Source organism: Pelodiscus sinensis, chromosome 2 (genome assembly GCF_049634645.1).
Source record: "Pelodiscus sinensis isolate JC-2024 chromosome 2, ASM4963464v1, whole genome shotgun sequence".
Classification (NCBI taxonomy): Eukaryota; Metazoa; Chordata; order Testudines; family Trionychidae; genus Pelodiscus; species Pelodiscus sinensis.
Genome location: NC_134712.1, coordinates 190,467,626 through 190,483,177, shown reverse-complemented (window position 1 = coordinate 190,483,177; position 15,552 = coordinate 190,467,626). Strand labels below are relative to the sequence as shown.

General features: G+C 44.1%; 1 protein-coding gene across 6 annotated transcripts in view; it reads right to left on the bottom strand.

Moving 5' to 3' along the window:
- The window catches only part of ZNF385D (zinc finger protein 385D), a 653,382-nt gene that overhangs the window by 168,717 nt on the left and 469,113 nt on the right, over positions 1-15,552 (bottom strand). For 3 of the 6 annotated variants that reach the window (XM_075922065.1, XM_006134331.4, XM_006134330.4), the window contains 2 exons: positions 1,696-1,755; positions 842-958 (listed from right to left, as the gene is read on the bottom strand). The exons of 2 other annotated variants lie outside the window; for them this stretch is intronic. In XM_075922065.1, coding sequence (XP_075778180.1) covers positions 842-958; positions 1,696-1,755 — 177 coding nt within the window. The remainder of the gene's footprint in view (positions 1-841; positions 959-1,695; positions 1,756-15,552) is intronic. One more of the 6 variants, XM_014579132.3, reaches the window with a different exon arrangement.

Below are 15,552 nucleotides of genomic sequence, written 5' to 3'. Positions count from 1 at the left end.
TTTGCCTCACCTGTGGGCCCCAGTGTAAAAAGAAATGTCCCACTGGGGTGCGCTAGTAGCTGATGCAGAATCAAAGTTGATGGCCCTAGATTACAGTCTTGATAGCTACCCTGAAATACTCCTTCACCCAGAGAAGGAGTCTGGAATCCAGTAGAGTCAGCTGCACTTCCATGAAGGCAGTTTCAGTATCTATCATTTCCATGCACAACACCACAGAGCTGATAGTCTGATATTCCAACGCAACTTTAACTTGGTCCAGAGATGATTTGAGGAAGAAGAAAAGCACAAAGTTCTGATGTTTGTTTGTTTTTTCAAACTTTGATTGTTTTAAGTTAGGCAGGTAGGTCCATGTTTAGGTACCGAAATAACTGTTCTGATTTTGAGCACTGATTTTTGCTAGCAACTCCCTATAATAACAAGGTCATTCAGTTACTATAGATACCTAACTTTAGGCAAAGACATTTGAAATTTTAATATCCTTTCTCAAGATTTCAAAAAACTTGCTTCTGCTATATTTTTCTACCAGCAGCAGGGACTACTCATCTTAACTACCTATTTTCCCCTACAGTTAAGCACTGGTATGACACAAAATATATTATTACAATTTTTAAACCATCATGTTCAATTTGTATTAGTATTGCCTACATACAAATATGCCTAATCAAAAGGGTACTGAAGTCAACTTACCCTCATTGGGCTCTGGATGAGGCCCTTTGTATTTACGATTTAATTTACTGTTTTCATGCTTTGACTGATCGCTAAGATCATTAGAATTATGTACTAATAAAGGACTGCAGATCTCATTCAGAAGTTATCCAGACTGGCCACTAAGGCTTCTCACCTGCATCAAAGGAAGCCAAGAGCTTGGCTGCAGGTGATGGTGACAAAGCCAGACAGGAACAGCAATCAGGTTTGGGGAAAACTCAGTTATCAGAGGAGACATCCTTCTGGGGAGTATCTGAGCACAAGAGATAAGGATAGGTTCAGGGTGAGAAGTGTTTTAAATTTGCTAGGAAGGGCAGATACTATAAATAGTTGGACTGAAGCAGCCTGGATTAAGTTCAACTAAGAGCCAAAACTTTCAACATTTATCCAAATACTTTAGAAGGCCTGAACTAGAGATGGACAACTGAGGTGATGTTCTCATTTGGATTCAGTTGAAGCAACGATGTCAGGTTTTGGATCATGTCTTGCCCTTCATTTTTAAGTGGGTATGTCAATTTTAAAAATGATTATTATATGCATAGCAGCTCAAAAACGCTGTTTTGCAAATTTTAATTGGGATAGGTATGTATGCCACACTGTAGAAGTCAGGCGACAGTGTAACTTAGGAATCATTAAACCAATATGTGTCAAATTTGGGAATAGTTGTGGTCAGCTCAAAAGTGCATTTTTCAGTGAATACACTTAAAATGTCCAAAAATGTCATCCAGCTCTCATGAGAAGTTCTACTAAATGTATTTCACATTCTTTATAATTTATTAGAAAAAAGGCAATTCATCCAATAATCATTGATGAAGGAAAATTAAAACAAGGGCTTGTTTTATGTACTTATTAAGCTGTGCCAAAATGATACAACTATGAGGACATGAGCAATGTAGATCAGCATTGCATTTTACAAATTACTTCTGTGCCTCGGAATTAGTGATAGATGAACTGGTTCAAATAAAAGAAGGTCCAACATGAATTTTCTACCTTACTGAATCGTGAAGTAACTTCAAAGATTCTCTTTGCTTCTACATCTCCCAGAACTTCCTGAGGAAAAATAACACATGAAAAAGCCTAGAGGAAAAATAACATACAAAAAGCTATTCTTGTAGTATATCTGATTCAGAAAAAAAAATACTGGAAATCTCACAAGAAGCCACATGCATATTAGATTCACAGGTCTGTTTATTAACTAAAGATTTGGGTCATCTTTAGATAGTATCCAAACTATATCCCCGCTCCTGCCATTAGCTCTGTAAAGACAGACCTCCTTTATCTGGATGGAGTCCCATTGACTTCTGTGTCTGCCTTCATTGAGCTTATTTCAGGGTTGGAAACTGTCCAAATGGAAGCACCAAGCCCTTTAAGGATCATTCACTAATAAGAATATGCTTCCTGACTTGCATAACTTTTAATTCTGTTTAAATATCCAGAATCTGAGTCTCATCCCACACTTGGAAGAATCCAGAGTATTTAAACAGAAGTAAATGGTGTTATAATGCTGTAAAAATGTATAAGAAAGAGATCCCTGGACTCAGAAATGGATGTTGGGGCTAATCCTATTTTTTCTGTGGCCATTTAAAATATAGAAAGAACAATGGCTGAGAAGGTTGGACAAAATAACTCTGAAGTCTTGTAAAAAAGGAGAAAAAAATCAAGTGGGACAATTCCTAAAACTAATATTTGCAATGAACATCAAGGAGCATTTTGCATTAATAATTAATTAATGTTGCGTATAGGAAACTTAAATGTATTTTAAGTGCTCCTTTCATTAGTAAACCTGAGATTCTTCTTTATAGCCCCTATTTTCTGGTGTTTCATGCTTCACATATGGGCACATTTAAGTAATGGCTTAACTACAGTCCAACATCTTTGGGGGAGGGGGCAAGAAAATAAATGAGATTAAGTATATGGTATGATTTTTTATCTAAGGTAATCAAATCACTTACCTAACTAAACACTCAGAACCTTTAAAGTCTGTGCTATATTTCTGTGCTTTTGAGCTATCAATTGGTAAGCGTATATCACTTTCAAGTCAGAAAAAAATAGATGTTTGATCAAAAATAATTGGATCTTCCTTCATTATATTTTTAAATGAAATGCTAATATATGTACAAGGTGTGACTGAGGATAAAAAGGCATTAACCATACAGCTTTTTTTTAAAATACTCTCATCTGAATTACTCATGGGACACTAAATTTAGCATTGCATATACAAAACTCTCCACCCTCAGGGTCACCACCAATTTATGTGACAAATGAATCCCCATCAAAGCAGCCCTTAAAAGGAAATTGAGTGCATTAAGGCTTTTCAAAAAGTTCCAATATTTTGCAAAGTAACAGCAATGGGAAATATTTCTAAATGCAATAAAAACATTTTCTACTAAACTGCACCTTAGGGTAGAAACAATAAAATAACATCTCAGATTCACAGCTTTGGTGTAACCATGTGTCACTTGAAATGGCCACTTTTTTAGCACTATTGCCTTTACATTCCTGTGAACTCAGCCTATCTGAAAACACTCTAAGCATTTTTTGGAATGACCAAGGAGAAACATGCACACTGCATTCTCTGAGGGAGATTTAATTTTTATTTCTTGCTTCCTTTCATCTAAGGTAGAGACATTTAACATTGAGAGTTCAGGCCTCTCTCGTTGTGGCAACTTAAGGGCAACTCTTTCATTTGGTAGGCTTTTCTCGGGGCACATCCTGAGCTGACAATTTACACCAGGTGAGATTTGCCACACTGGAGCAGAATTTTCTGTTCTTTTCATAACAGTGACTCCCTTTTAAAGGCATGAACTATTTCTGCATCAGTACTTGTTTCAATGCAGCTTGAGACATGCTTTCAACATGAAGTGGGATAATTTCCTATTTTTCTTTTTGCAAATTAGGATGAAAATCATATTTGTATTGCAAGCAGACAACTGCAGTAAAAAGAGAATACATCAACAGAGAGAGAAGGTGGATGGAAGGCGGTGGGTAGGTAGTGAGAGGAAGTAGTTTCCAAACAAATCAGATTATAATATTTGTAGTGAAATTAAAAGCATAACATTTTAATTTTTTATGTAAAACAATTTTCTGAAAATGTAAAAGTTTTATAATAGTGAAAGAAGTTGAAAACACTCTGTCTTTTCCCTCACTGTTTTACTGAGTAAGTGCATCCAACAAAGATAGCAATTTAAAAATCCCAATAAGAGCAACCTCTGAGTATAAAGACTTAGAACAGTGGTGGGCAACCTGGGACCTGAGGGCCACGTGAGGCCTATTAGTGTTCTAATGTCCATGAGACATTTTGATTACCTTTGCTCATGCGCAGGGTTGCCAGATTTCGTTACCCTCCGGCCATGTCATTTTTTTTCCAGATGGGTATTGCTAAAATGACACACATGTAAAGCAAGGGCATGTGAAATGATGTGCATGCTGACTGCACACAACATTGACTGTGAGTGTGGTGCATTCCCTCTGCATTCAATCAAAGCGCTTCTATGGTTCAATCAGCACAGCCCACAAGTTCTAGGTACGTAAGTGCAGCTAGCAAAACTACCCTATTCTGGGAAACCGTCTGGTTACAACAATCTTGCGGCCCACTGAGATGAAAAAGACTCAGTTGCCCATTGCACCTAGAAATATCCCGAATCCAAGGCCTCATTTTCCTTTCCTCTTTCTTCTAGGCTCTCTCTATCCTCTATCCCATGGCCTTTTCTTTAGTGCCATTCTCAGTGTCACCACTACTTCTCCAGATACCTCATGTTACTTCCGAACACAAACAGCAGCTAATGCTATTTCCTGTGCTGATGCTGCAGTCCTGGAGGGCACTGCTAGGATTAGATTTGACAAGTCTCCTTTGCTTTTCTCTTTGTCAGACAGAGTCCTAGCAACACCCACAATGTAACAGTTTGGTTCCATTAGCAAATCAGTACATTTCAAACACAAAATGCAAGCCAGAAAGAGAGTATCGACATCCCTTTACCTATTCCCTACAATCACAAAAACATTGCACCCTGCATGTGCCCATTGTTAAGAACAATGCTTAGACTTATTTGCTATAGCAAGTCTCAGTTCAAAGCTTGCGATTTATGAGTGATGACCTCCCTCTATTTGTCTAGGGCATCACAAGCCCACACCTGCTCACTGCCTCCAGTCTTTCCTCAAAGAGATTTTTCAAAATTGTTTGCATCTGTCTTTCCTTGGAAGCAACAGAGTGTGCCAATTTCTATAGGTAACTGAATTACCGGGCTATCATTCACTGATGTGAAGTGATCGGTTCTTGTAATATAGCACTGAAAAAAGGCATAGCCATCTGCTCAGTTCCCACAACCCCACAATTAATTGCAACTTATAACTCCAAATTATTGATTCCAGAATTTATTTATTTATTACCCCATGGTTGTGACAAGTGACAACTTCTTATAAATGGCACCTGACCTGTTTCTTTGGAAGATGTACTCAGCTGGCTTTGCTATAAATGTCTCCACAGTAGTAACCTTTCAAATGTGTTGGCATGACATGATAAGGGGTAAAGCGGCAGCTTTGGCTTAATAGGTCCCCATGTTTGGTGACAAACTAGTGTCTTGTGCCTCCACCTGGAAATTTCTGGAACAATAAGAAGATACAGAAGAGACGCAGAACCCATAAAGAAGATACAGAAACCATAAGGCTCAGTAGACAAGACTCTTTTTGAAATGAGGTGGCACATTTAGCAGCAAAGTTTAGGCACTGTGGGACAAAAAAAGCTTGCAGTTAAGATCATAACATTAAACCAGATGTATAACAAATATTGCATAGCTAAAATAACAAGAAGTCCAGTGGCACTTTGAAGACTAACAAATGTATTAGGGTATTTATTAGAGCATAAGCTTTTGTGAGTTACAACTCACTTTCTTAGATGAAGAAAGAAAGAAAGAAAGAAAGAAAGAAAGAAAGAAAGAAAGAAAGAAAGAAAGAAAGAAAGAAAGAAAGAAAGAAAGAAAGAAAGAAAGAAAGACTGTGACATCAGTGCTAACTAAATCATTACATTAATTATTTAATTAGCACCGATATCTAACTATCTTTCTCTTTCACATCTGAGGAAGTGAGTTGTTGCTCATGAAAAATTTTGCTCTAATACCCTAATAAATTTGTTAGTCTTTAAAATGCCACTGAACTTCTTGTTGTTTTTCCTGAAACAGACTAATACAAATACCTCTCTGAAACCATTACATAGCTAATATCTCAAAACTATGAACTATGAACGAACCAGCAGGGTCCTCTTGTACGAATTCCCCCTTAATGCTGCAACCTAGTGTCAAAGTCAGGGAGTGGGACTTTATGCTGCTGATGCAGGCACAGCACAGTTCATCTTTCCAGCTTCCCTCCGCAGCATCTCAGGCTATGTCTAGACTGCAAGCCTCTTTCGAAAGAGGCTCTTTCGAAAGATACTTTCGAAAGAGCCTCTTTCGAAAGAGAGCGTCTAGACTGCACGCGGAATTTTGAAAAAGCAAGCCGCTTTTTCGAAAGAAAGCACCCAGTGAGTCTGGATGCTCTCTTTCTAAAAAGCCTGTTTGCTTTCAAGAACGCCTTCTTTCGAAAGAGCACTTTCGAAAGAAGGCGTTCTTCCTCGTGGAATTAGGTTTACCACCGTCGAAAGAAAAGCCGCGTTCTTTCAATTTAATTTCGAAAGAACGCGGCTGCAGTCTAGACACAGGTGAAGTTTTTTCGGAAAAAGGCTACTTTTCCCGAAAAAACCCCTGAGTCTGGACACAGCCTCAGTGTCCTCTACTTTGCAAGCTTCTCTTAAAATGGACGCCATTCTTGGTCCTAATCCTCCTTACCAGAGCTCCTATAAGCAGAGGCAGGTCACTCAAAGGAAATCTTTCTATGAATCTCCCTGTCCTGGAGACACTCAGGCACCATCTAGAGTCTGGGATGAGGTAACAATTAGGAAACTCAAGCTCCCCATGACATCAGCAAACTTACGCTTCTGTGGTCACACCAACTCAATCTGTGACCTTATGACATCTCATTAGTTAATTAAGGTCAAGCCAGATTCGTATTTGGAGGGAAAGCATCAAAGGAAAATACAAGGTTCTGGAGGAAGCAGTATGTGAGATTTGGTAGGTACCAACATTTTCTTTAAGCAAGCAATGACATGCCCCCATATTATCTTAGGAACACTCTGTTATCAGGACTCCATCATTTGGATGAGACACAAAAACCGAGCTCCTCACCAGTTGTGGTCCTTAAAGAATCTTTGACTCTTGTTCAAGTGACACAAAGGGAGCTTTAAGCCACCTTTGTGATTCTCTGAATTCTAGGTTGACACGCTGTTGCTTTCTGAGCTATAATAAAAAGATGATTAACACTTCTGTTGCATAATATGAATATCTTTTAAAACAATATAACAGTCTTTTGTGCAATTAATTATGAATTATTTTTGTTAGTTTCATGTGTCTAACTCTATTTATGCAGTATTATTTCAAACATTTAGCAGAGCCAAAGGCAAGATGCCAAGAAAAACAGCAGTTGCATGAGAATCTTAAATTTAAAATCTCAATATGACTGTACATGTCCCACATATAACCTTTGGGGACTGCCTTTCCTTGTTAAGAAAATGATGGGATGATAAAGTAAATCAGACAGAATACGGACACTATAAAAATATTCCATTTCATGAGTCATTCCCTGATGTGAGATGAATGTGTTCCTAACCACATGTCATTTACCAGCCAAAATCACTGTGGTTTAAAATTGTGAGAAGAGAAGAAAGAATCGCAAATCCTGTATTTATTTGTCATCAGGGATTAAAATGTATGTAGTTTAGGCTAAATTCTTAATGGCACAAATGTTATTGCTAAATATATACATACAGTCAAAGAAGTAACTGTTCTAAAACATTAGTTTTATGGACATGTCAGATTCCAGGATGCAATCCAAGCCAATGAGGGATTATGGGTATGTCTACACTACCCCACTAGTTCGAACTAGCGGGGTAATGTAGGCATACTGCAATTGCAAATGAAGCCCGGGATTTGAATTTCCCAGGCTTCATTTGCATAAGTGGGGCGCCACCATTTTTAAATCCCCGCTCATTTGAACCCCGTGCCGCGCGGCTACACGCGGCACGAACTGGGTAGTTCGAACTAGGCTTCCTAGTTCGAACTACCGTTACTCCTTGTGGAATGATATTTCGAAATAGGAGGGTAGTGTAGACATACCCTATTTTACCACCTGCCCCATAACCCTCAATGCTCACAGTGCTTTGCTGTTTTTCCTTCCAACCTGGGCTCTTCACATACAGTCTAGCAGCATGCAGGTTACACCTTAGGGCTATGTCTACACTGGCAGGTTCTTGCGCAAGAATATCTTGCACACGTATACTTGCGCAAGATCTCTTACACAAGCAAACGTCCACACTGGCCAGAACCACATCGTAAGAATGCTGAGCTCTTGCGCAAGAAAGCATCCACACTGATAGGAAGCTCTTGCACAAGAATATGTCTCCGGAAGAAACTTGGCCATGTCAAGAGGTCACCCTCTGGGAAACGTACTTAAAGGGACTCCTGGAAGGCCGTTTCCCTGTGGCTGTATGCTCAGGCACCCTTTTCGAGGGAGCGAGAGCCACAACAGCACCTGTCACCTCTGTTCCTGGCAAGTGCCCCTGGGCACCGTCACTGCCACCTTCACAGCCATGGAGCCGGAGGTGGACCCCAGCCAGCAACGTCCTCATGGCCATTATAGAGGCTATGGAGCTCCTCCACCAGGGAGCCACATTGCTCCAGCAGGAGCTGGAGACTGGGCAGCACGTGCAGGACCTCACCACAGCTGCAGCTGGGCTTAGGCACCCACCCCCCACCACTGACAGGCGCCTCTGGAGCTACGACACCAGTGGGGACTGGTGGGAGCACCTGGTGCAGGGACAATGGGGCGACAAAACTTCCAGATGCACAGGGAGACATTCCATGAGCTCTGCACCTGGCTCACCCCTGCACTCCGGAGGCAGGACACCTGCCTGCGCTCCGCCATCCCCGTGGAGAAAAGGGTCGCGATTGCCGTATGGAAACTGGCCACCCTGGACAGCTACCACTCCGTCAGGAACCAGTTCGGGGTGGGCAGGTCCACCATTGGCATGGTCGACTGGCAGGTAAGGCCCTCCGGGGACCACGGGCTCATCCTGGGGGAGGGAAGGGGCCAGACCGGGGAGGGGGAGGCTGTAGAGGCACGGGTAAGTCCCGCACCCAGGGGATCATGCTGTCCCTCCTGAACACAGCCCCACTGGTGGGAGGAGGGAATCCCGGGAGGCAGAGGGCCCCAGCCTGCGGGGGGGAGGGTCCATCAAAGGGAGGGTGAGCACACCCCAGGGGCCCATGTACGCACTGTGTCTCATTCCATGCATCCCTGTGCTCCCATGTGCCCCTCTGCAGGTCGTCCATTCCATCAGTGATGTGCTGCTTCAGAGGGTGATCCACCCCCGTGACGTGGACACCACCATTGCCGGCTTTGCCAGCCTCGGGTTCCCGAACTATGGGGGAGCCATAGATGGGACCCACATCCCCATCTGGGCGCGAGAGCACTGAGCGGCCCGGTTCATAAACTGGAAGGGCTACTGCTCAGTGGTTCTCCAGGTGCTAGTGGACCACCAGGGCTGGTTCCAGGATATTTATGTGGGTTGGTCCGGCCGGGCCCACGACGCTCGCATCTTCAGGCATTCAGGCCTGTGCCACAGGCTGGAGGTGGGCACCTACTTCCCCCAGCAGGAATTCACCATTGGGGATCTCAGGTGCTGGTCTGCATCTTGGGGGATGCGGCCTACCCCCTGATGGCCTGGCTGATGCGGCCATACACCGGCCAACTGGACCACAGCCAGGTCACATTCAACGCCCACCTGGACCGGGCCTGCTACCCCGTGGAGTGCGCCTTTGGGCATCTGAAGGCACGGTTCAGGTGCTTCCTAACCCGCCTAGACATGGGGGTGCAGCACATCCTGGAGGTCATCTCAGCATGCTGTGTGCTGCATGCTATTGAGGGGAAGGGTGAGGCCTTCCTCCCGGGGTTGATGGCAGGTGAAGGCCAGGCCTATCAGCAGCCCCAACCAAGCACCATAGGGTGCGGTTCCGGGAAGCCCTCCGGGTGATGCTGGACCAGGCCCCACAATAGGCCACCCCTACACATCTGGCCGCAGGGATGCCCCCATTTCCTCACTTCCCACTCCCATCACCACCCCTTCCCGTCACCCTTCCCTCACCTCCCAATAAATGAAATGCACTTGCTTGATATAAGGCACTTTTATTTACACGGGGAAGGGGGTGCACTGTGGGGAGGAGGGGACCCTGAACTTGGAGGAGGGGCGAGGAGGAGCCCTGAACTGGGAGGGCCTCATGGATGTGAAGGGAGGCCTCTCCCACCCCCACGGGGGCGGGGGCGCCTCTACCCCTCATGCCAGCTCAAGGCAGGCTGCACCAGGAGGTGCTGAGGGTGAGGGACCTCAGGAGGGGGCATGAACAAGGCAGGGGAAGAAGCGGGGGGAGAGCTTGGGGTGGCAGTGGGGGTCCTGGCAGCATTGCGCTGCTGCATAGGGCCCATTTGGTCTGCAATCGTGCCCAGGATACTGTACACACGGTCACAGCGCTACAGGTACTGGCCCCACACTCGCTCCTGCCACTCCGCATCTGCACGGATCTTCTCCATCAGAGCACACTCCATGTGCTCAATCGCGCAGACATGGCGGCGGAGCAGGTAGTGGCAGTCCCGGGAGTGCTGCGATGGGCCCTGGATCCTTGGCACCGGCGGGATGGGGCTGGAAGGTCCCTCGCTGGCAGGGGATCCCACTGCAGGAGAAGCAAAGGAGAGCAACATGATCAGTGAGCCCTTCCCCATGGTGTTCCGGCGCCCTGTGCCCTCCTCCCAGCACGTCATGATGCCCGGGGACAGGTGTGACTGGTGAGGAGGAATTCCCCTTGGACAGTGTGGGGGGGTTCCCAAGGTGGGCCAGGAGCCCCAGGGGGGCTGCATGTGCTTGGGGGCCCTGTTGTGCCTTCCCCAGGGGAAGCTACAGTGTCGCAGAAGTGGCCATGGATGTGTACTGTGTGCAGCACCCTTTAGGCTGTGTGGGGTCAGGCCTGTAACTCTGGGGCTGGCCTACTCCTGGTCAGACTCCTCCCCTCCCCCCGGTCTAGTCAAACAGAATCCCTGGGGTCCCAGGCGTGTGCTGGAGCTAGCTGCCGCTTCTCTGTGCCACTTGGTCTGGCTGCACGTAGGGTGCCAGATGGTTTCAACAAAAATACCGGACACACTTGACATTATATGACAGTCTGTATTACATCTTAGTTAGAAAATATTGGAAATTTATATTTTCTCATTTATATCTTCTCAATTTGTTTCCCGAACAGAAAGCTCAAAGACTGGACTGTCCAGTTCAAAACTGGACACCTGGCAACCCTAGCTGCACAAGGTTGCACGTGCTGCATGCCTCTGCACAGCATGTGGCCAGGCTGTGCCATGTGCCGCTACTCCCCCCCACCCCCCCATCTCCAGCCTCCGGAATACTTGCAAATGGTAACTACTGCACTCACCATACAATCCCTCGCCAGCTTCTGAGGATGCCTGGGACACATCCTGACTGCTGCTGGGCAGGGATGGTGGGGTCTGGCTGCTGTCCTCTGCCACCTCCTCCTCCTCCTCCTCCGGTTCCCTGGGTCGGACCACTCGAGTGGCCACTGCTTTGTCCACCTGGGCCAGCAGGGAACTGGCCCTTTTGTCTCCCAAGATGCGTTGCAGGCGGTGGTAATGGGGACAGGCAGTGGCTCCTCTGCCCCCATGCTCGCTGGACTGCACATAGGTGAGGCGAAGGTCCTTCACCTTGGACTGGACCTGTTCCAGGGTCAGGGCTGGGTGTCCCTGTGTGGCCAGCACCTGGGCCATGTGGGAGAAGATTTGGGCATACCTCCTCCTGGACGTGGGGTCTCAGAGGGCCTCCTCCTTTCCCCAGAGGTCTAGGAGGGCAGTCACCTCAGCAGTGCTCCAGCATGGAGCCCGCAGCTTGGTGCCCCTGTGGGCCTGCTGGGTGCTCTGGGGTGGCTCCTCAGTGGGATCTAAGGGACCTGGCTGAGGCTGGGCAGCTGCCATTGCTCCTCCTGGCTGCTACCCGGGCTGCACGTGGCAAATGGTTGTGCTGCGTGCCTGTGCCTTTAAGGGGGGGGGCAACTAGGGGGAACCTGTGTTTTTGACTGGAGGCCAATTCTTGTGCAAGTACACATTTGCCAAACGTCCACACTGCCCTCTTGCGCAAGAGCGCCTGCGCAAGAAAGCTGACGCCTGATAAAAAGCAGCATAGCTCTTGCGCAAGGAGCCGTCTCTTACCATGCCGTACTGTACATTTACTTGTGCAAGAGTGGATGGGTAGTGTAGATGCTCTGATGATTCTTGCGTAAGAATGGCCGTTCTTGCACAAGAAGCCACGAGTGTAGACATAGCCCATGTGTTTCTATATAGGTTCAGCGCTGGTCTAGAATCTCTGACCCCTGCAGCCTGTCAGTAACATACCGGCTTCAACCAGCTTTTGTTACCCTTTGAAGGCTGCACCCAACACCCTCCCAATCCCAGATTTTCCCCCAAAATGTGAGTCCTGAACTGTCCAGTCCTACCTGAAAGAAGTTAGCATTCAATGGCTTGCTATTTTAACTGGAGTTACCAAACAGTTCAGTCTAAAAACTGCACTGTACTGGATTAGATTAAAAAAACAAAAACAAAACAAGACTGGTCAGTATCACTCTCAGTGGCCAAAAGTGCTGCTGCCTTCATTTTCTTTTGTGAACAGGAGAGAATTTTACATTCTCTACTCCTCTCTCATAGTCCAGTGAAACTGTGACATGGATATTTCTAAGGATCACCCCTCAAAGCAAAGTTGATTCAAAAAGTAAAGGTGGGGACTGATGGAGCAGGGGGCTCCATGCTTTTTCCTCTCACTTGTTTGGGGGAAATAAAGGTTTGCTGTGTCTAGGGTTGCCGATGGTTTCAACAAAAATACCAGACACACTTGATATTATATCACAATCTACACGACATCTTATTTAGAAAATGCCGGACATTTATATTTTCTCAATTTATTTCCTCAACATAAAGCTCAAATACTGGACTGTCTGGTTCAAAACCGGACACCTGGCAACCCTAGCTGTGTCTCTCGCCATTTCCTCTCCCTGCTGGCTTCAGAATCCAGTTTACTGCTTATACATAATTTGTGAGGAAAATACATTCCTCTGTTCAGGACAGATCTTTTGAACAACTTTTTCCTTGCCAGGGCTGAGTGGTTTTCAGCATATGCTAATAAGACCTATGGAGAGATTTTATTACCACCTTACTTATAATGTTGCAACATATATTTCACCATATTATTGATCAGTGAATTACTCATTTTCAAATGACACTTTTCAAGGCATATTTTGTACAAAGATAATTACAATAGTGTGTAAGGTGTCAAAGGGGTGCTTTTGCTCAAAATGTAAAAATTTTCTCTGGTGAACATGCATGCTTATTTCCATGCCTGTTCTTGAAAATTGGTCCATAAAAGAACAAAGAATTGATTGTAGATAAATTCAGAAGACTAATTATTCATCTAGATTAGTGATGCAAGCAAGTGCCTGTGAATATGTTTGTCTCATCATCAGAAATTTTAATTAATTTAGAATGTTTTTCACTCTTTTTTTCCTCAGACCACAATAATCAAATAATTTCTTTAAGTGATTCTGTTTCACTTTAATTGCAGCTTTTAAAAACAGGTTAATACCAGCCATCCATATTTAAACCGTAGATTTTATGATTATGCCACCCATTAAAGGTTTTATAGTCTTTGCAGTATAAAATAATCATTGATCTTTTTCATCTGTGTGCTATTAAGACAAAGAATGTAAACATCAACTGATTAAAACATTGCTTTAAATGCTTTATTAAAATTTATTTTTAAACACTCATTAAGACTTGACAAATCTGAAGAGCTCTTCATTTAATTTCCTGTATGAGGATACTTTGCATGCAAAATAGAGAGCTTGAGGAATCCTCAGACCCCCAAAAATGGCCACTCAGGAAGCACTGAGGAGGATACTATGACTTTCAGAAAGTTTCTCATCTGGTAGTCCATTGTGCAGTGCCTGCTAGTACGAACACAACACAGCAATAGTTACGTGGGAAGTCTTTATTCTTTCTGTGCTACTAAACATCAGTATAACAGCAAACATACATAAGGTCTCTGGATCCTATTCATTTTGTTAAAATAAATAAATAAATTACAGCAGCAGAAAATTGGAAAACACCTTTGGGATTTTTAAAGAAAATTTACCCTCACTCAATTTCAGCTCAGGATCTGATAATGGATCTGATGAGTTTTCACCTCCAAGTCACAATCAAATCCAGTCATTTGCTTGACAACTGTTAATATGATTAAGACTTAATGGCAAGGGACACTTTTGGCAAATTACATAGATGAACCAGTGGGTGCTGGTTATAAATCTGACTATGAGTAGGGCAGCCTTAGAAGTACCAGAATGAAAAACAAGCCTCAGTAAGCCATGATGAGTGACTGAACAAATAATACACTCTCAATAATATATTGGAGAGGCTGTGTTCTATCATATAAGAGTTGGAATTTCATGACTGATTCCAAGAAGAGCATTTCACTCTACATGGATATACTTTGAATGAGAAGGAATACAGTCTTCAGTGACTGCTCAAAAAAGATGACCCATAAGAAGACATCAATGAGGACATTCAATAAAGCCGTGGAAGAAGGTGTTATCTTTTGACCAATATTACTGTTCTACGAATTGGAATAAAATATCATATGTATGGTCTATCAGTACCTGAAAAGATGGATCTACCACTGACCTATAGCATACCCTGAACAACCGGTAGGCAGCAGGAAATAGAGGAGGTAAACAAAGGAGTTATATTCTGGCTATATATAGAATATAGGGTTAGGAGACCCAAGATTTAAAAAATATCATGGATGTTATGCTGTTAAAGGGAGAGAACAACTTAGTGTGATCTTAACATTTGTTGGAAAAAAATTGATTACTGGATTACTGGAAGGACAGCAAACACAGAAAGAGTGTGAACACAGCTGTGGCAAACATAATTTAAATTCAAATGGAAACTTTCAATGGATTTTCTTTTGGCAACATTCACCAAGTTCTGCCCAGGAATAAGCCCATCTAACCTTGCAAGAGTACTGCCATCCATCTGGCAACATGAGCCTGTTGCTCATCCTGAGCACAGAACAGCTTCAAATTCCCCTACTAGAGCATAATCCTAAAAATAAAATTGCAGAACATTTCTCCCCAAAACTGGCAGGAAATTCAAACAGCTCCAAGAGCAGGGCCAACAGAGCTGTTGAAACATAAGGTAACATTTAGAATTCGATTACAAGGACACCATTGTTGGGGACTGAAACTTGCTGGATACCTAACTGACTGAGTGGCAAAAAAGGCTGAAACCTAAAAGAAAGAGAGCAGTGGAAAGCAGTCCTAAAGCAATGACAGTCAGCCAGGCTCACCCCAATATAGGAGGATCAGCCAATAGTACAGAACCAGAATAGCAATTCCTAGCACCTCTGCCATGTCTTGTTATTGACATAAGACACAGATGGAAGATATGAGTATGGTTGGAGCTACCTGGGGTTGTTAGCAGTAGCTGGTCTAAACTGCTCTAGACCAAACTCATGATGGGGTAAGCACAAAGAGGACCAGTGTGCTGTGCTTCTTGACCTGTGTGCCCTTCAGTTATAGCAGGGGATCTGAGTCTGGGCAGCATATTTCAGAAAGGGCACAGAGCATAAAGAATTAAAGGATTCAGTAAACAAACCTAGCTTCTGAAAAT